The sequence below is a fragment of the Halyomorpha halys genome, unplaced genomic scaffold (genome assembly GCF_000696795.3).
Source record: "Halyomorpha halys isolate HHAL.00 unplaced genomic scaffold, Hhal_1.1 Scaffold1066.1, whole genome shotgun sequence".
In the NCBI taxonomy this organism is placed as follows: domain Eukaryota; kingdom Metazoa; phylum Arthropoda; class Insecta; order Hemiptera; family Pentatomidae; genus Halyomorpha; species Halyomorpha halys.
This window is the reverse complement of record NW_027105978.1, coordinates 444,165-461,587: the sequence shown is the minus strand read 5'-3', so window position 1 is coordinate 461,587 and position 17,423 is coordinate 444,165. Positions and strand designations below refer to the sequence as shown.

Below are 17,423 nucleotides of genomic sequence, written 5' to 3'. Positions count from 1 at the left end.
ATGAACATCCGATGTTGCGCCCTAGAGATAGTTTAATATATATTTTTCAAAAGCGTTTACGTCATGAAAAAAAAAATGAATTATTTTTTAACACAAATTGCACGTTAGCTGTTTGTAGCGTTGATAGGTAGGTATAGAAACAGAAATATCTTAGTGGGAAATGTTTAGTGAATAAAAATTTTACTTCTAGATATAAGAAACTTATTAAACAAGAAAAAAAAATGAAATTTATTCATTTTAAATGGTTTACTAAGTATGAAGTCAAATGCCCTCACGCACTCGACATCCTTGTCGGGGAAAAGTGGTTGGTTATAGCTTAAAATCTAAGATAACTTATATTTTCATATAAACAACTGTTCCATACCACGATTAGTACAAGTTAATCTTTTAAATTTTAATAATCTGCATAGTTATGCTAGGTTAGGAGTCATTGGCTATAAACCGAAAACAACATATTGGCTATTTTGAAAAAAAAAATCCTTTGAAAGTCTACAGATCTCTATGGAATAGAAATCTTTTTACTATCGTCTTTTAGAAACAGTTTTACATTAGAATCCATTGAAAGAAATCAGTTTACAATAATTAATTCTAGGTTAACTTACAATTTTACTGGACTAATATTTAAGAACTACAAAATTGCTTTAAACTTTTTATTCCTCGAAAGAGAAGAAGTATCGTCCCTTTTGAAGTGATGTAACATCAAAGGAAATTAAATAGTCTGCTTTCATCAGAAACGAAATGAAATCCCTCGCCTATCCTGAATATAAGTTATTTCGCTATTACATTTATCTTATTTTTTAATACAATAATGTAATTAATATCTATGCAATAAAATATCATTCTTAGTATGATTCTAAAATATACCTTATTTTACACCATCCAAAACATGAGAGGGAGCTCAGAAAGACTTTGTGCTACTAACTCCAAGAATCCGACCGTGACAGAAAATCCTGTTAATTAGCCATGAGTCAACCCTGTGGGTTCGGGAAAATCTTGGTGATTGAGATTGAACATAAACAAATCACTGACTGATCCATGACCTTCATGGATTGAAGCGATACAGGTTTTATTTTTTTTTTTAAACATTGAGTCAAACCTTGTTTCCAAAAAGGCACACAATATTCTTCATTACACATTAACTGATTCAGCATTAATATTATTTGAGATCAGTATATTATTCTTGTCCGTTATTAATCCTAGATTACCAACGTCCTTAATACAAATTATTTGCAATAAATAAATTTAAATTAATGTAAAAAAAATTGCTAAAATTATTTAATATGTAACTGAATTTTTTCCGTGAATTCCTTTCAATGTGTTTTACAATCACTTATTTTGTTAGTTTGTATAATTAAAAATTAACAGTTCTACTTTTTGTATATGGGCTTTGCTTAGTAGAAAAAAAAGATAATGTTAATAGTGGATATACTTCACTGTTACAAATTCTTTCAGTGTTTTTGGCCTCATTTTATTTTTTTCAGGGTTCTCTTCAATGCCCTATATATTTAACTCTAGTATATCATTTATTTCTTCCTCACCACGATGAAGAGCTTGGTTTTCATCCGTGTTGCATCATCTATTTCATTTTCTAATACATCATCTACATCTTTTTTTCCCTCCAAAATTATTTTGCCTGCAATAACTTACTTCCGGGAGGAGTATTGTAGTTTATTGTGGGACGTTGATGTTCGTCTACCGGAGGCTTGTAGTAAACTTGTTAGAGAAAGGGTCTGCTCCAGTAGAGAGTTCTTAGCACACAAGCCTCAAAACAACCTTAATTCCCTGAATTATACCTAGATATTATATACATTTGTAATGAAGTTCAATACTGTTTGACTTGAATTTACATCGAAACTTTTTTTTTTATTTAGTCCACTTTTATAAAATATCCGCCCGTGAAGTATTGCCGAAATTATTTTTAAAAAAATTATTTAGAGTAAGTGTTACACACATAAATTTAAAAATCGATTTTCCTTAAGAAGAATAAGAATTAACATAAACGTAAATGATAAAATGAATAAAGATATATAAAAACAGAGTTCGAGAAAATCGTTATAAATTAAAATCATACTAAAACATCGCTGTTTTATAAAATCACTCTTAAATGCCAATAAATTACAAATTTTATGTAGACAGTATGTTCCTCAATTTTTTCTTGTATGTCCTATTTTCTATAAAAATAAAGAAAATTGATATTTATTAATGATAATATAAATTATTCATTGCATTTATTTTTAAATTTATTAATTGAAAATTTTTCCTAGAAATGGTTAATCTATTAGGTCAATAAGGGAAAGTGTAAAAAATTAGAATTAGTTTATGCTTTTAGAAATAAAATTTATTTAATATTTATAAATCCAAATTCCATTTCTAAAGTTTCGTTAGATTAATTTAGTTTACTTTACGATAATATGAAACATAAAATATAAATTATTCTCAATTCATTAGAGAATCGGACTATAATCTGTATGAACTTTTTATTGTTTCTGAGGTATATATTCAGCTTCTTAGGAAATAGTTAAACAAGTACAGGACATTCTGTATACCAAATTAACAAAACTGAGTGATAAACTCGCTTTAGCTCCGTTTCAATTTACTCCAGGTAAATTGTACCCTAAATCCAAGTGTCCTTATACATAATTAAAACTGAAAATATACGAAGATGGTCTGGGTTGCGGTCAAAAAAAAGAACAAACAGTTTGAAACTATTTTAATGTCCGACGTTTCGCCCCACTGTAGATAAATGATTATTTTCACGATATATAAAAACTACAGTTGTTATCATTGTCTAATTATTTTTTTTATTTATTTCTTTGTAATTTATTTTTTTGTTTTTATACTCTTTATTTACTTTTACTTATTATTAGTTACTTCTTTTACAGTCATTTTTATTTATTTAAAAATAAAATGCTTAATAAAAATTTATTAAAAATGCTTCCAATATATTTTCACCATATAAATATCAATAATATAGTCACCACTTCAAACAATTAAACATCAACTTTGTAATAGTAACTTCACAGTGAGACATTAAAGTACTCCAATTGAAGAGCATCCATCATAGATTTTATTAATTTGTTAGTATGAGCATAGTACTTAATGGAGAATAAAAGTGTGCGAAGTTAGGCTGAACCAGAGCCAGGCAGGGAGCAAGGGAAGATGTGAGGCCGATGTGGCGATTGATAAAGAAAGAAAACTAAAGCAACAAGGAATCATCAGTCAACTAATTCCAGCAAACAGTAAACACGAAACAATAATAATATTGATTGGTCAATCAAAAATTATTTCTTCATAATTTCATAAAAATTTAGATAATTTCATTAAATTGTTAGAACAGAAACAGAAAACCTTAGTTTGGACAATTCTATTTTTTTTTTGTTTCAAGTTTAATTTTATATTGTCTATTTATATTTACCTTCTTGGTTAAAGTTCTGTTATGAATATAATGTAAAGTTAATTCTGTTAATTAATTTTTATTTAATTATTCATATCCACCTATACAGTCCACTACTTAATCATTTATATTCCAATAAAGGTTAACTATTCTCATTCCTTACATAACCATTCCTTAATCACCTTTTTTGATCATAGGTAATATTTAGCTCATACTAAATTACTCTAATAATCATATACAATTTTTCATCTATTTCGTGATTAAGAGACTATTCATTAAGGGGTACATTAGTTGACACGAAAATTTAAATAGAGGATGTTCGCTTTTTTTCGGAGTAAGCTGTAGACAAAAAGTTGATATACATAAAAAATAAATAAATAAAGATATACAAGTTGAGCAAAATGGACATGGAACCACCGTGGTTTAAGAAGTTAATATGTTATCATTAACACAAACACATTTGATCCAAATTTACTCATCTCAACATTTATTTCCAAAAAAAATCTCCACCAGTTCGGCCCTCAGGCCATTTTCATAGAGACAACCTTAAATATTGATGTCATATATTCTAAATTTTTTTCTTGCAGGCTAATTACCCATGTCATATAAAACTTTTAATATTTTAAACTTGAAACTTTTTCACATACATTATTGTTTCTCTTTGCTCTTACTAACATCATTCATAGTTCACTAATCGGAGTAAAAAGAGACAATAATTTTGTGAAAAAGTTTCAAGTTTAAAATATAAAATGTTTTATATGACATGGGTAATTAGCCTGCAAGAAAAAAATTCAGAAAATATGACATCAATATTTCAGGGTGTCTCCATGAAAATGACCTGAGGGGCGAAAAGTTGGGGAGTATTTAGAAATAAATATTGAGAGTAAATTTGGATAAAATGTGTTTGTGTTAATAATAAAATAAACCACTCTCAAACAATTAATATAATACATCATTAATCTGAAGTTAATATGGTTTAACGATGAGGTAAGGTCATAATCCATTGCTGCAATTGCTCTCGGCTGAACAGGACATTAACACATTTAGAAATTTAATTAATTAATGTTAAGATGAAATATGACTAACAAAACAATAAAAATAACATAAGGAGAATTGAAATAATAATAAGAGATGAGTCAAACTCTTGAGTTATATTTTTTGTAGATGATTCAGAGGATTCTTATTAGGAATAGAGTGCCTTTCTGAGAGCTTCAGAAATGAAATCAAGACTTTTCTAACGGTTCACTGAATATTATATCCCAAGAAAAAGTTCTGAATTTTTCGAAGTATCGGTTTGGACTTCTAAGGAAAGGAGAAGCGTCGTCCAATAAGTTCACAGTAATAACAATAAAATTTATAATGTTTTCAAGTATCAATACATCATATAACATAATTCTTGTATTAATAAATATAGTAACTCAATTATACTTATATAGAAAATAGAAAGTACTTGAAGAAAATAAAATTAAAGAATGGGAAAACGAATAATTGATAATAATATTACATGACAAAATTATGAATGTTTATTCAATATTCTAATATTCTACCATTAAAACATAGATGCGAATGAAATATATATATAAAAAATATTTTTAGTTAAATTTTACTTGTTTACATATTCTTTTAATTAAGTAACAGAGTAATGTCGCAACCATTTTGTTTAAAATATTCACTGAGTAAAAACAGTATGAGTACTCAGAGATCATTATAGTGTTAAATATAGAAAGTAAGTTTGAGGCGTTTCAAATATCGTTTTATTAATTCATACACAGAAACTTATTTTGTATCAATTTAAAACCAAGATTTTTCTTCAAATTTTAAATAATGTTGTATATTTTTCATCTAAAATGGTTCATAGCATGTTTAATTAATCCTAACTTAAAATATAATGATAACATAAGACTTACACACATAACATGACACTACAGCGTAATAAAGTGGGGAAAAAAGCAATGAATAACAAATTAAGGAAGTGAATTTAAAAGCTTATTGTAATATTAAAGGAGCACAATGCAATTAAGAATTAACGGGAAGTTAACTTGGGATTTTTTTTTGTTTGAGAGAGAGAGAGAGTGAGAGAGAGGGGGGGGGAGAAAACACCTGTGCAGCAGGTGAGTTCAATACACCTAAGTAAAGGATTCACAATTACGTACAGGATTAGGATTACGATTAGGAAACAGGCACACCACGTTTCACAATCGTACATTTGTAGAAAGTCATAATATTTCTTTTGTTAATGAGAATGATTTGATCGAATTTTTTATCGACTAGAGTTTATAGTATAAGCAGCCTTCTTGGTTGGTTTGAGTTATTTCAATCTAAACCGAATGGGATGTAGAGGTCTTTATTTGTGAGGTAATGAGCAACATCAAGGATATTGTTGCAGTATAAGACTCCAATGGGAGTCTTGGCCGAAAAGAAAAAAAAAAGGGATATTGTAGTAAATGAGTCGTGTAATATTCTTAAATCGTAAGGTTAATTAATATTTTTTCAACTCACATATTCTTAACACCAAACCCAACCCATACACAACAATAAACATTTGTTTTATATGTTTATTTAAATACAGTTTTACTAAATCTAATTGCAAATATAAAGAACAATCTTGGCTAACTAAGGCCCTGTATTATCTTATTCTAATTATATCTACGCTATTCCTATTTATATATACCTATTGCTAACTTATAATCTAACCTAAAATTAAATTACATAAAATTGTCACCCTTATCCAAAAGTAAACAATGACGCGTAAGTACTTGCATACGTAGCTGGGCCCTGGTAGGGATAGAGAATAATCAGTTCAAAATACACAGTTTTTCAACTAACCTCAGCTCCCAGAAAAACCAGCAACACACCAGACTTTACATCAATGTCCATCAATTAAACACTCAAAGAAAATATATGATTTATCCCACCCTTTCTGCGACGGACTGAGAAAAGATGGATGAGTAGGCTGGTTATGATTTACTTCGAAGTTTCTATCAGAGAGTTAGGAATGGATAAAAATGAAATCTGTAGGGGGAAGGAATTATCCGAGTACATAGAGCAGTAAGAACAATATTAAAAGATAAATCCCATTATCTTTCAAACATGGCGAAATAATACAGCCATCTGTTAAATATATCATAGAGAAACATTTTTAAGAATGACAATTGTTTTTACTTCACAGAGAGGAAGATGAGTCCGTTATTAACTTAAATACTTTGTAAATTTATATCAGTAATGAATGAACAATGAACAAAGGAACTAAAAATGAGATGCTCCTAAATGTTTACGTCATGTCCATCAATGGCCTAAATTCCATTGAAAGGTAACAAGTCACGTATTTCTCATTCAATATAGTAAATTTTGTTAATGAAATATTAAAAAAGTTCAAGAAAGTTAATACCACAATGCTTTAAAGTAAATTCAACTAAATACAAATTATTAGAATCCTTAATTTTGATTCACTAGTGACGCGGCTGGAAGACAAGACCTTCCACATGATGGCGGCGAGGCTTGGTTCGAATTTCCTATGGCTAAATGTAATAATTGTATATAGGTACAAAAGTATAAAACATTTTAATTTTTTTACTTATATTTAATATTCTTTATCTTCTATATAAATTATTATGTGATTTAATCACTTTTTATATTTTTATTTATTAATAATAATTGTATTTTTTTTAGTGTCTTTTGCAATGTTTACTTTTTTTCTTCGACCTTTTTTTTTCTGTATAAATGGTATGAATTAATATCTTGAACGTTAATACTAAATGCCCTTAATTGTGACAGCTTGTATTATTAGTCTTCTATAAAAAGAAAATTATTAATTCTTTTTTAAAGATTTTTATTTTTTTATAAAAGTTTTGATATGTCTTTTTTTTAAATTCTGATAACGTATCCGTTACAATGGAGTTGTAAATGAGAATGGTGTACATTTGAAAGATGAACTGTGGGTTGATAAAGGCGTCGAACAGAAATGAAGTTGCTAAATGAAGCCTGTAAGAGAGCCGATGGTTTATCACACCTTGTGGTTTATTCCTCGTAAGGCGGTTAATGGTCTGTGAACCAATAGATCAAGTCATATATTTCATCCTCGATAGAGGGCAAAGATGGGTAGGTCTTGGAAAAAATGTCCGAAATCCTAATTTAATATTGGGCTGAACATCTTATGTAACGATATTAAACAATATTTCTTATAGTTCGATAATACTACATTATTGTAATGAAATTTTATCGTATCAAATCATAAATCGTACCATTGAGAACGACTTAATATAAAACGATTTTTACTTGCCTAACAAGTAATTTAGTTACGATATATATTTTTTTCTTAGAAACTCGTGTTATTTTTTCTATCAACATAAATAACAAACATACCCGAAAATCTCAAATTTGTGTTGTAGGGATGATAAAGTGCCCCCTCATATCCGTAGTGATCTTTGTTATACTGAAAAATTCTACTATATTCAGAGAAAATACAATAAAAATAGTCAGCTCTGTTAGGCGTAGTAGAGTATATATACCGATATGTATATATACATATTTCAGCAACATTATTATTTTAAAAAGTCAAATATCTCTTTTGTTATTAGAATTTCGATGCCTACTTTTTGGCTTCACTTTTTTGCCACCTTATGTCACCCTCCTCAGGGATAGGATGTGGTAGGTTCCGGCAGCTTTCCCTTAGGAGAGGATCCACAGCTTCCTGGAAACTATTTAAATTCCTTAAAAGATAGATCATGAGTTTAGAAAGTCTCGGATATACCATTCTAGGAAAATTTTATTTCTTATTAGTGACATACCGTAATATGTTTTATATATAATTTTACATCAATTTCGAAAATTTTATTGCATTAAATATTTATTTTATATTGAAAGGTATGAAAGTCCCAAAATTAATATGAACATATGGTTTTAGATTTAATTTGGACGAATGACATTAGATGCAATTTGCATTATAAATGAAATAGTGAAAAAAAAAGGCTTTCAATATTGCCGCTACCATTTATTCACTAATGTGAGAATTTTAAGAATCTTTTCTTGAAACTTGTAAATTTTAATACGGGCCGACCATGACGAGTATTGTCGTAAGATTAGTAAGTAATCGTTCACAGTTAACAGTAGCGAAAGTCGTTTCAGTTGTTTTGAAACAAACAAGCTAGTAGTTTAACTACTAGCTAACGTAATGGCGGATTTTGCCTTCAATGTGCTTGTACGACACTAGTGGCGAACTCAGGAACGAAATAAGAATTACAGTTCCATTCCTTTTGAAAGAAGCAGTGTTATTATCAAACGTTATTCCTTTTTATTCCCAGCCCTAGTTAAAACTTGGAAGGTTTAAGTAGTAGTTGTTATCATATGTATAAGGCATTGTTATCCCTAAAGTAAATCCATCTTTGCAATACGTGTTGAAACAACCTCTATATTTTTGTATAACCTCTAAAACTCAAACATTAATGTATAAAATTATTTGTTATCCAATCTCATTAATCGCTAACATTTTGAAGGAACAGTATTGCCTAGCAGATAGGGTAGCGTGAAAAATAAATAAATAGTAAGGAAAAGTAAAAAATAGTTTTACTTAACATTTATTATAGAATATTATTTAACATTCATAAATAAAAAAAGTTATAAGATTCATTCTTCTTTGTCATGTGAATGAATCAAAGAAACTTTACACATATCACAATCTTCCTAAAATTATGTTAAAATTCAAAATTAGTAACACAGTAAAATGAATGATTTATTAAATATACAGATATCTTGAAATAAAACGAAATAAATATATGACTTAAATATCGATACTTAAATAATTAACAGCAAGCCCGAGAAGAGAAGAAGCACTCCCGATATTGGAATATTTAGGAGCAGCGATATCTAAGTGAGTATAAGGAAGTTGACATTGTGTGGAGCCAAGGCCGTGCTCGTGGAGACCAGAGGCTTTCATGAGATTGGCTGCCACTCCATGCAGGTTCACAATATCCAAACCTGCACTTTCTTCTTCCTGTAAGTCCCAATCCACTTTTCTGATAGTGCCTACTTCAAACACATCTCCAAAAATATTTCCACATTTCTGCAATTGTTGAGAAAACGATCGCATCCTGGCTGGACCATTGTCCGTAGCAATAGTGTATTGGGTTCCATCTGTTCTCATAGCATGTGCTATTGTAAACAGATGGGGGTTGGTAGAGCTTTTAGCAATCTCTTTCATATGATAAAGGACATCAGCCATTACCATTCGTCTGTCTGCTTTTGTATTCACACTGATTATTTTTCCAGCTCGTGAAGTAATGATTTCATCAACAATATTTATTTTATCCCAACAGGTACTGACTAAACTAAGAACGGCGACTACTTTCAAGTTATCAGGCTTTAGTATACTAACCATCTTCATGAAACCAGCGGCAACGGCAGAATCGACGGAAGCAATTAGTAGAGTCTCTGTGATACATGAACCCTCATAAGTAAGGTAAATTAGTCTTCCCGTATTACTTCCGTAAGCACAACCTGCCCTCTCGATGGAAGTAAAAACTGGATATTCTTTCTCAAGGATGTCTTCACGAGAGATTACCTTAACATTCACATTTCCTCGAGCCGGGAACGCTATTTTCATGTACTTTTTGATTCTTCGAAACACCACTCCAGTTCCACCGATATCCCTTGCAACAATTCTGCCAGTTTCCAAAGCACTGGCCAAAGTAATGAGTCTTGGTAAATCTGCACTAGCTGGACTAAGAACCCCGACAATCTTGACTTTCGGACGTTTGAATATATAATCACCACAATAAATAGGGAATGCGTACAGCGCTTCCAGTACTCCGAGCAGCGAAACGAGTTGAGACTGGATGAAACGAGAGTACTTACCGAGAACTATCAACGGGGACTGAAGTTTAGCCTTAACGACTCTTCTTATCCCTCTATGAGCAGCTTTAGTGAAGCACCTGACATCTTGGTTTCCATCTTTTATTGATCCAGTAGAAGCATAAAAAAGTCGTTTTGCTGGAAGGTCGATATTGTAAAGACTGACATTATTGATTTTGACAACCACAGTATCAACTCCTTGGATGATATCTTTAAGCTCCTGAGGAACTGCATCATCTTCAGTTGCATTGTGAGAAATCAAAAGTACACAATCAAATCGACTGTCGTTTATATCCGTAACAACCTTCAGTTCATACGCCAACATGATTTAGGAGGCATTGCTAATGCAAACGTATTAAATTCATAATTACCATGCAAAACAGTCCCCTTCTGTTATTAGAACTGAATAACAGTAATAATATTACTTTAAACTGATAAAACAAACATATTCTACTCATGTTGCCAATAGAAACACAATTACTTTTATCTATGAACAATTACTTATTAACCTTCTGTCAATTTTCAAGAAAATAATCTTATTTATTATTTATTTGCCAAATTTTTAGGTGCCGTATACAACTCCACGGCTAGAGGCACCGTATTCTGGATTCCGTGATTACATTTCTCGATACAGGTTGTTCTCCTTTAGGAGCTTAAACAGGTTCTCCCAATTTTCTGGCAACAAGGCTTGACGTTGTCCCCGGAGGCCAAAAGACGTTCTTGATGATTCGAGACGCGAACAGTGTTCCAGGATATGCTCCATCGTCAGGGTACATTTACACCTATAACATGTCGGTGATGGATTTCTTCCAAGAAGGAGCTTGTCTATTAACCTTGTATGTCCGATCCTGAGTCGGGTTATGATGCATTGTTCACGGCGATTTTCGAGAATTGGCGGTAGAGGTTGAATATCACCAAGTATTGTCTTCATTTTATTTGCTTCAGATACCTTGGTCCAAAAAAAGCGCCATGCTTCCTTGCATTGGGTCAGAAACGATTTATGGTAATCATACAGCGTTAAGTTACAATCAGGCACTGGAAATAGGGTGCATGCTTCTTTGGCAGCTGTCTGCCAGTTCGTTTTCCGTTATAACTGCATGACTGGGGACCCACAGGAAATTTACTTTTTTATGTGTTTTTTTTATTTAAGTTATGATGGAAAAAATGGGGTTGTGCGAAATTTGGAAATTTTAGGCTCGAGTAAGAATCACTACAGATCACAATGGAGGAGCCATTTACTTCATGTGCTAGCGTTAATGACAAATAGATTTCATATAACTCGAAGGGAAATACTGAGAATGTGGACTGAGGAAGACTGTATCGGATGGTCTCCGCAGGTAGAACTACTGAACAATCAACATGATTAAAGTATTTTGACCCATCAGTGTAGATACATGTACAGCCCCTGTAGCTAGAGAGAAGACTTTAAAAACATTGCTTGAGTACCTTAGGAGGGTTTGATGATTTATCAATAGATTCTAAGGTGAAATCAAAATTGGCTATTTTGTTTATCCACGGAGGTAATGGATTGGGGAATTATAAGTATAACTTTGTTTGGGGGCGATAGAAATCGGGTAGGGGAGGAAAGCTGGAGAGGCGACTAGGTAATCTGTATCCCAAAACATCAATATCTTGGGTTGTTTTGAGACGACCTAGAAAGTTCAGCAAAAGGTAGTGCCTGCGTAGTTCTAGTGGCCACTCTTGGGCCAGAGTAAGCTGCTGATAGGACAAGTCCTGAAGGACCCGGTAGCTCTACGGATCATAGCATGGTGTACTGAGTCTAGCTTATTAGTATTTTCGGAGTGAGTAGGGAAGGTTAGTTTTGGGAGTTAACTTTAACAGAAGTGTTTCTAATATGATTTTGTAAGCCTTTTATAATTTTGGTAAATCTACTTTTCAAACTCTTCGTCGGAAGGGCATTGTATAATTCGGAAAACATGCTGATAACAGACCCAAGATCATTTGTTATTTCTAGAGCAGCTAAAACTGGGTCTTTTTGTTGCTATGACAGTTTCTAGAAAGAAATGTAGCTCAACGTACGAAAGAGGATAGTTCTTGTCCGATGAATCAACAAGATCTTTCAGTGGTAAACGTGTGTCGGTCAAAGATTTTTTCGCTGAGTCAGTCTGTACGTTTGTGGTTAAATCATTAGAAACGGGTGCTGTATTTTGTACGTCCTCATTTATCTGTAATTTTTCAGTATTACCAGATCCCAAATCATTGATTTCTATAAAATTTACATTGTTTGGCGAATTATTGTATATAGAGCTCTCCGAAACTACCTTATCCTCTAAATCGATTGTTGATTAGTTGTTTAACTTTAAGGCTAAATTATCAACTTACCGCGTCACTTCGATTGATGTGATAGTGTTAAGAAAAGTGTTGAAGCCACCTCAAATTCTGTCTTTGGAAGGCTTTAAAAGGAACAAACAACTGGCTGGTTGGATATAAAATGTTATTTGGTTAATCTAACATTTATAAACCTTAAATATAAAATAAATAAAAGATGAATAAAACAATGAATAAGTAAACATAAATAGGCCTCTCAGACAAAAATAAAATTAGATAAATAAATGAAGAAAACAAAAGAGACAAATTTACAAACAATAGGTATATATATAAAAGAAATACTGGTTGACGGAAGGTTGATCCACTCCTATAGGTCAAAGGAAAATATGCATGTCGACTTTCAAACTGGTCCAAAGTTGGTGTAGTGGCTCATCAACAGTCGAAATATCCCAAAAGCTAAGATGGCCACATTTGCACTCATTAAGGGCAGACAGGGTCAAGTTATTTTAATGCATTATGCTAGCCGACTGATTAGCAACAATTTATACTCAAGTCGAACGCCAGAAACACAGAAGAGGTCTGGTTTCTGATTGTAATGTTGACTAAAAAACACAAAAAATGTCTAGTAAAATAACATCAACCGAACGCAGATAGGACTGGTTACACACGGTCACCACATTACACATGCCACTAATTACCCTAAACTGATTTAAAACGAAGATGGTAAGCTTGTTGCTTGGTGACGTCTTAGCAAGGGTTATCAACATATTGTTCACCTCAAATAACTAAATTCCAATTAAAATAATTTAAATAAAAATAAGTGTAATTAAATTCAACACTAATACTAACTAAGTACTATTTACAATAAAACTTAAATTAATTATAAAATATGGCGTTAACAAAAAGAATCTTAAAAGTCTCATATTAGTGAAGAAATGGTAGCGGCAATATTTTAAAGTCTTTTCTCACAATTTCATTTATCATCCAAACTGCATCTAAGCCAGTCGTCCAAATTAAATCTAAAGCCATATGTTCATAGTAACATATGTTATTAAGTAATAACATAATTAAGAGTTTTATAGCAATGAATGAAATCAAATACTTCAAATGAAATACATTTTGCATTAAAATTTACGAAGTCGATGTAACATTATATCTAAAATATATTGTAGTACGTTACTAATAAAAATAATGTACAAGGATACCCGAGATCTTATAAACTCATTAGTCTTTTAATGAATTTAAACTGTCTCTTCGTAGCTATTGTTTATTTTATATCCCAAAATTTTATTTTTCTATTTTTTCAAAAATTCGTGTTAATGGGTTTCTTGAGATGCTAAAAATGAATATCAAATTTGTTTAATTCCTATAAAATCTTTACCGGACTTGATGACAGATACTGGACAGAAATAAAGTCAGTCTCAATTGTTTCAAATAGTACCAACATTGAAGCACGTTGAGGATTTTTTACGACCTCATTTTCTCTGTCCCATCAGAGTCGTCTCTACAAAGAATTATTTAGTATTTGTTAATGTAACTACCATAACCGATCTATCATTTCTGTAAATTTGTTTAATAATTTTCATCATTTCAATTTTATAGTTTTGGATTACTTTAAAAGCCTTTTATTTTACATTAAATTTATTATTTTTCTTCTAAGTGTTTTGTTTTTATTATCTTCTAAGTATCTGTCGTCAATAGTTATCATCACCAAATAGATGTATATATTTCAGCCACTTTTGATTTTCGGTGGCTTCAACAGTGGCGTTTGTTCAAAAATAGTTATTATATCTTAAAGTTTAACTATATTTTAATTGTTTTATAAATTCTTGAATTATATTTTTTCTATTTTCAACAATACCTAACTACTAATTATATGCTTCATTGGGCCCACGGATAACCAAAGATTAGGATCCAGAGCAAATACACTCAGTATTGTTAACAATTTAAAAGTACTTCTAGTTACATAACAGGTATACTGAAATCAAACCTCAATTTCATTTAAATGGAAATTAATTTAAAAATTCAGAATATAAATAAAAAACCTCTACCACAACAACCCATACAGGTTCAAGGGGTCAGTACATTGTATAGAAGAAATTTTTCTTGAACAAAGATTATGCAAGGAAGTGATTTTATAGAAAAACTATTATATTTTATGTAGTATATAAATAGCAATATCATAGATAATCAAATTGTATTATTATACAATTGATATCAAACTTTCAATGGTGTTCATATATTCTATATGTATATTCTCTAATATAGAAATAGCGAAGCATCTGTTATAAAGCAATAAGCCATGTTTCTTGATGATACTTAAAGGCAAAAGATTCGATGATGAAGTTAGACAAGAAATAAGTTCATTTGCTTAAGCTTGTTCAAAACTAGAAAGAAATTAAGAGGCAATATCGAAGGCTATGGATTGGAAATGAGAGCATTGACTAAGTGAACTAAGTGGCTTGACTAACAAGTGGTCGATCAGGGGGCCCTGACCTCCAGCAGTTTGCCTCATTAGTGGGTCCCCATCTAGCGGCCAACTTATAATTGCCACGCTTAATAGCACCAGTTACTTATTTGATATTTGAGCAAAGATCAAATCAATATCAAAGATCTTGTGTATATAAATATTATTATTTACATAATTGTATTAATCACATTTATGTCTAAAAAAGAAAAAAACAAATACAGCTATCTTATATACCCTTTTTAGGTTATTCTATATGATGAATTCCAAACCAAAAGACACGGTTCCTTTGCAACATAATATCCTTCGGTATAATATCTATAGCATAAGACCATTTTACAACAACAAGGGTTTATTAAGAGCATATCCTAAAAGAGAATCTTGTCATATTTAATTAAGGCTTTGCTTGAAGTCTCATGAATCTATTTATCTTGTGATAAAAGGATGTAAAACCCTTGCGGAAACAGATTACTTTGAGAGACACAATAATGTAGTAAAAATTTATCACCAAACTAAATGTAGGAAACTGTGATAAATGAGCGATGATATGGTCTCTGATCATCGCTATATCAGAAAAAATAAACAACAAACGTATTGTGAGATAAGAAATTTATTGCGGTCCACATAGTATCGCATAAACGTCCAGAAAATCATGGACAGTTATTCCAAATAAATCTTACTTACTTGCTGCCAGGGCCGAAAAAGTTAGGAAATACCAACTGTTTGCACTTTGTCACTTGTATAAAAAAATAGTGATCCCTATAATTATATCTCCAAATGTTAATCTGAAAAGTACGAGAAAAATACAAAATATCTATGGCTCAAAGAACTTCTTGATACATGTAGGATTGTTTGTAATTTTTAAACAAACAATATAATACAATCTACATCCCCTTGAAGTAGATATTATTCCAGATATCTTAGAAGAATAAAATTTGGATAATAATAATAACAGGCCAAGTTTTAGTAACTAATTCATATCACAAGGACTAACTCGAGTATAATATTGATGATAAATGTCAACATTGTAAATTCTATTAAGAAATTAGTCCATCCAACACTAGTAACTGGCAGGACGATATAAGCAGAAAGAGCGTACTCAGAAATAAAGAAATTTGTCAGCATAGGCACATGAATTGTATAAGGGTATATCCTGTATAAATGTAATAATATAAGACTCATTTCGTCATAAATTCAAGATATCTTTGAGGAAAGTACAACAATATTTATCAGTCGTTTCCATGACCCAAAACTATATTTGGATGAAAAAGAAACAAATCAATCTTTCCAGAGTGTTATCCTGACAAAATGCAAATAGTGAACACCCAGTTCTAAATTAGCAAGGAGCATTCATTATACAATTAGAAGAGCAAGTCAGATTTATGCAAATTTATTCGAGTAGTATAAACATATTCAATAGCTACCACATGTGCTCTTGAATGTTTACTTACCATTTACTCAACCCAAATTTCAAGATTCCTTGAGCAGTTGCCATAGAGTGGCACAGCTCATCCAATTAAAGGGATATATTTTAGTATATAGGGAAACACACAAATTGACCAAAGTTCAATATTTACTTGCCAAGATTTTTATATTAGGAATATTTTTTAAATTTGTTTTGGAAAAAATTCCATAGTCTCTTTGAGTTTATATTTGTTCTTAGCTAACGCAGCTTTCCAGATTTAGCTAATTTTACTGCTATGTATCTATGGAGATTTACTTGGGATGCTAGGATAATCGCTGAAGGCAATTATTTATTTACAACTTTTTACTATAATTAAAATTCTTCAGATAAAGGTTGCCATAAAATATAATTAATACATTTTTACTTATTGGTTAATTTTATACTTATAGTTGCTGATGCCGTGGGATGTAGTGCCGTAGGTGTCGTTCATAAGGGATGTCTAGGTCTCGTGGCCCTTCTCACGACTTCGTCTAGTCGAAGTGCATCTTCTCTGCCTGCCTCCTGACTGTGGTCCTAACCCGTCTAAGCCTTCCTGTTTGAGTGTGTCTGTCTGGCTCTTTTAAATTTCCTCTGTATTTTTCTCCCAATTCCCTTTTGGGGCGTTAGCTTATTTTTAAATCTCCTCTCTGATTGGGCGTCCCCCTCCTCAGGGCCGAGAATGTGTAAAAAAGTTTGACAGGTCCAGGAAGGGTCTGCACCTGGTTAATTTGATTCCGGTCCCTCATCACAACCTGTCATTTTGTGTTTTGACACTTAAAGGTTAGCCAATCTAATTTTCTCAGGGGCCTCTGGTAATGTGACAAACACCTTAATAATACCCAGGATTGTCAAAAGACCAATACATAACATTACTATGTCGCTCGATTTAACTTTTACATACTCGTTATTAGTAACTTTATTTAAGGAAAATTAATCTTGGAGATAATTGTTGATCAACAGGGGTGAGGGAGGTAGGTAATAAA

General features: G+C 31.3%; 1 protein-coding gene and 1 long non-coding RNA gene across 2 annotated transcripts in view; both read right to left on the bottom strand.

The window, feature by feature from the left end:
• The window catches only part of LOC136797326 (uncharacterized), a 123,379-nt gene that overhangs the window by 48,076 nt on the left and 57,880 nt on the right, over nucleotides 1–17,423 (bottom strand). The window lies entirely within an intron of this gene.
• Nucleotides 9,112–10,666, bottom strand: LOC136797325 (putative aminopeptidase W07G4.4). The gene has a single exon (XM_067053603.1). It carries the CDS (start codon nucleotides 10,563–10,565, stop codon nucleotides 9,171–9,173), a length of 1,395 nt encoding a protein of 464 aa, XP_066909704.1. The 5' UTR covers nucleotides 10,566–10,666; the 3' UTR covers nucleotides 9,112–9,170.

Bases quoted from the DNA above. Each gene is read 5' to 3' on its own strand.
- LOC136797325 (XM_067053603.1), bottom strand. From the start codon at position 10,565: ATGTTGGCGTATGAACTGAAGGTTGTTACGGATATAAACGACAGTCGA.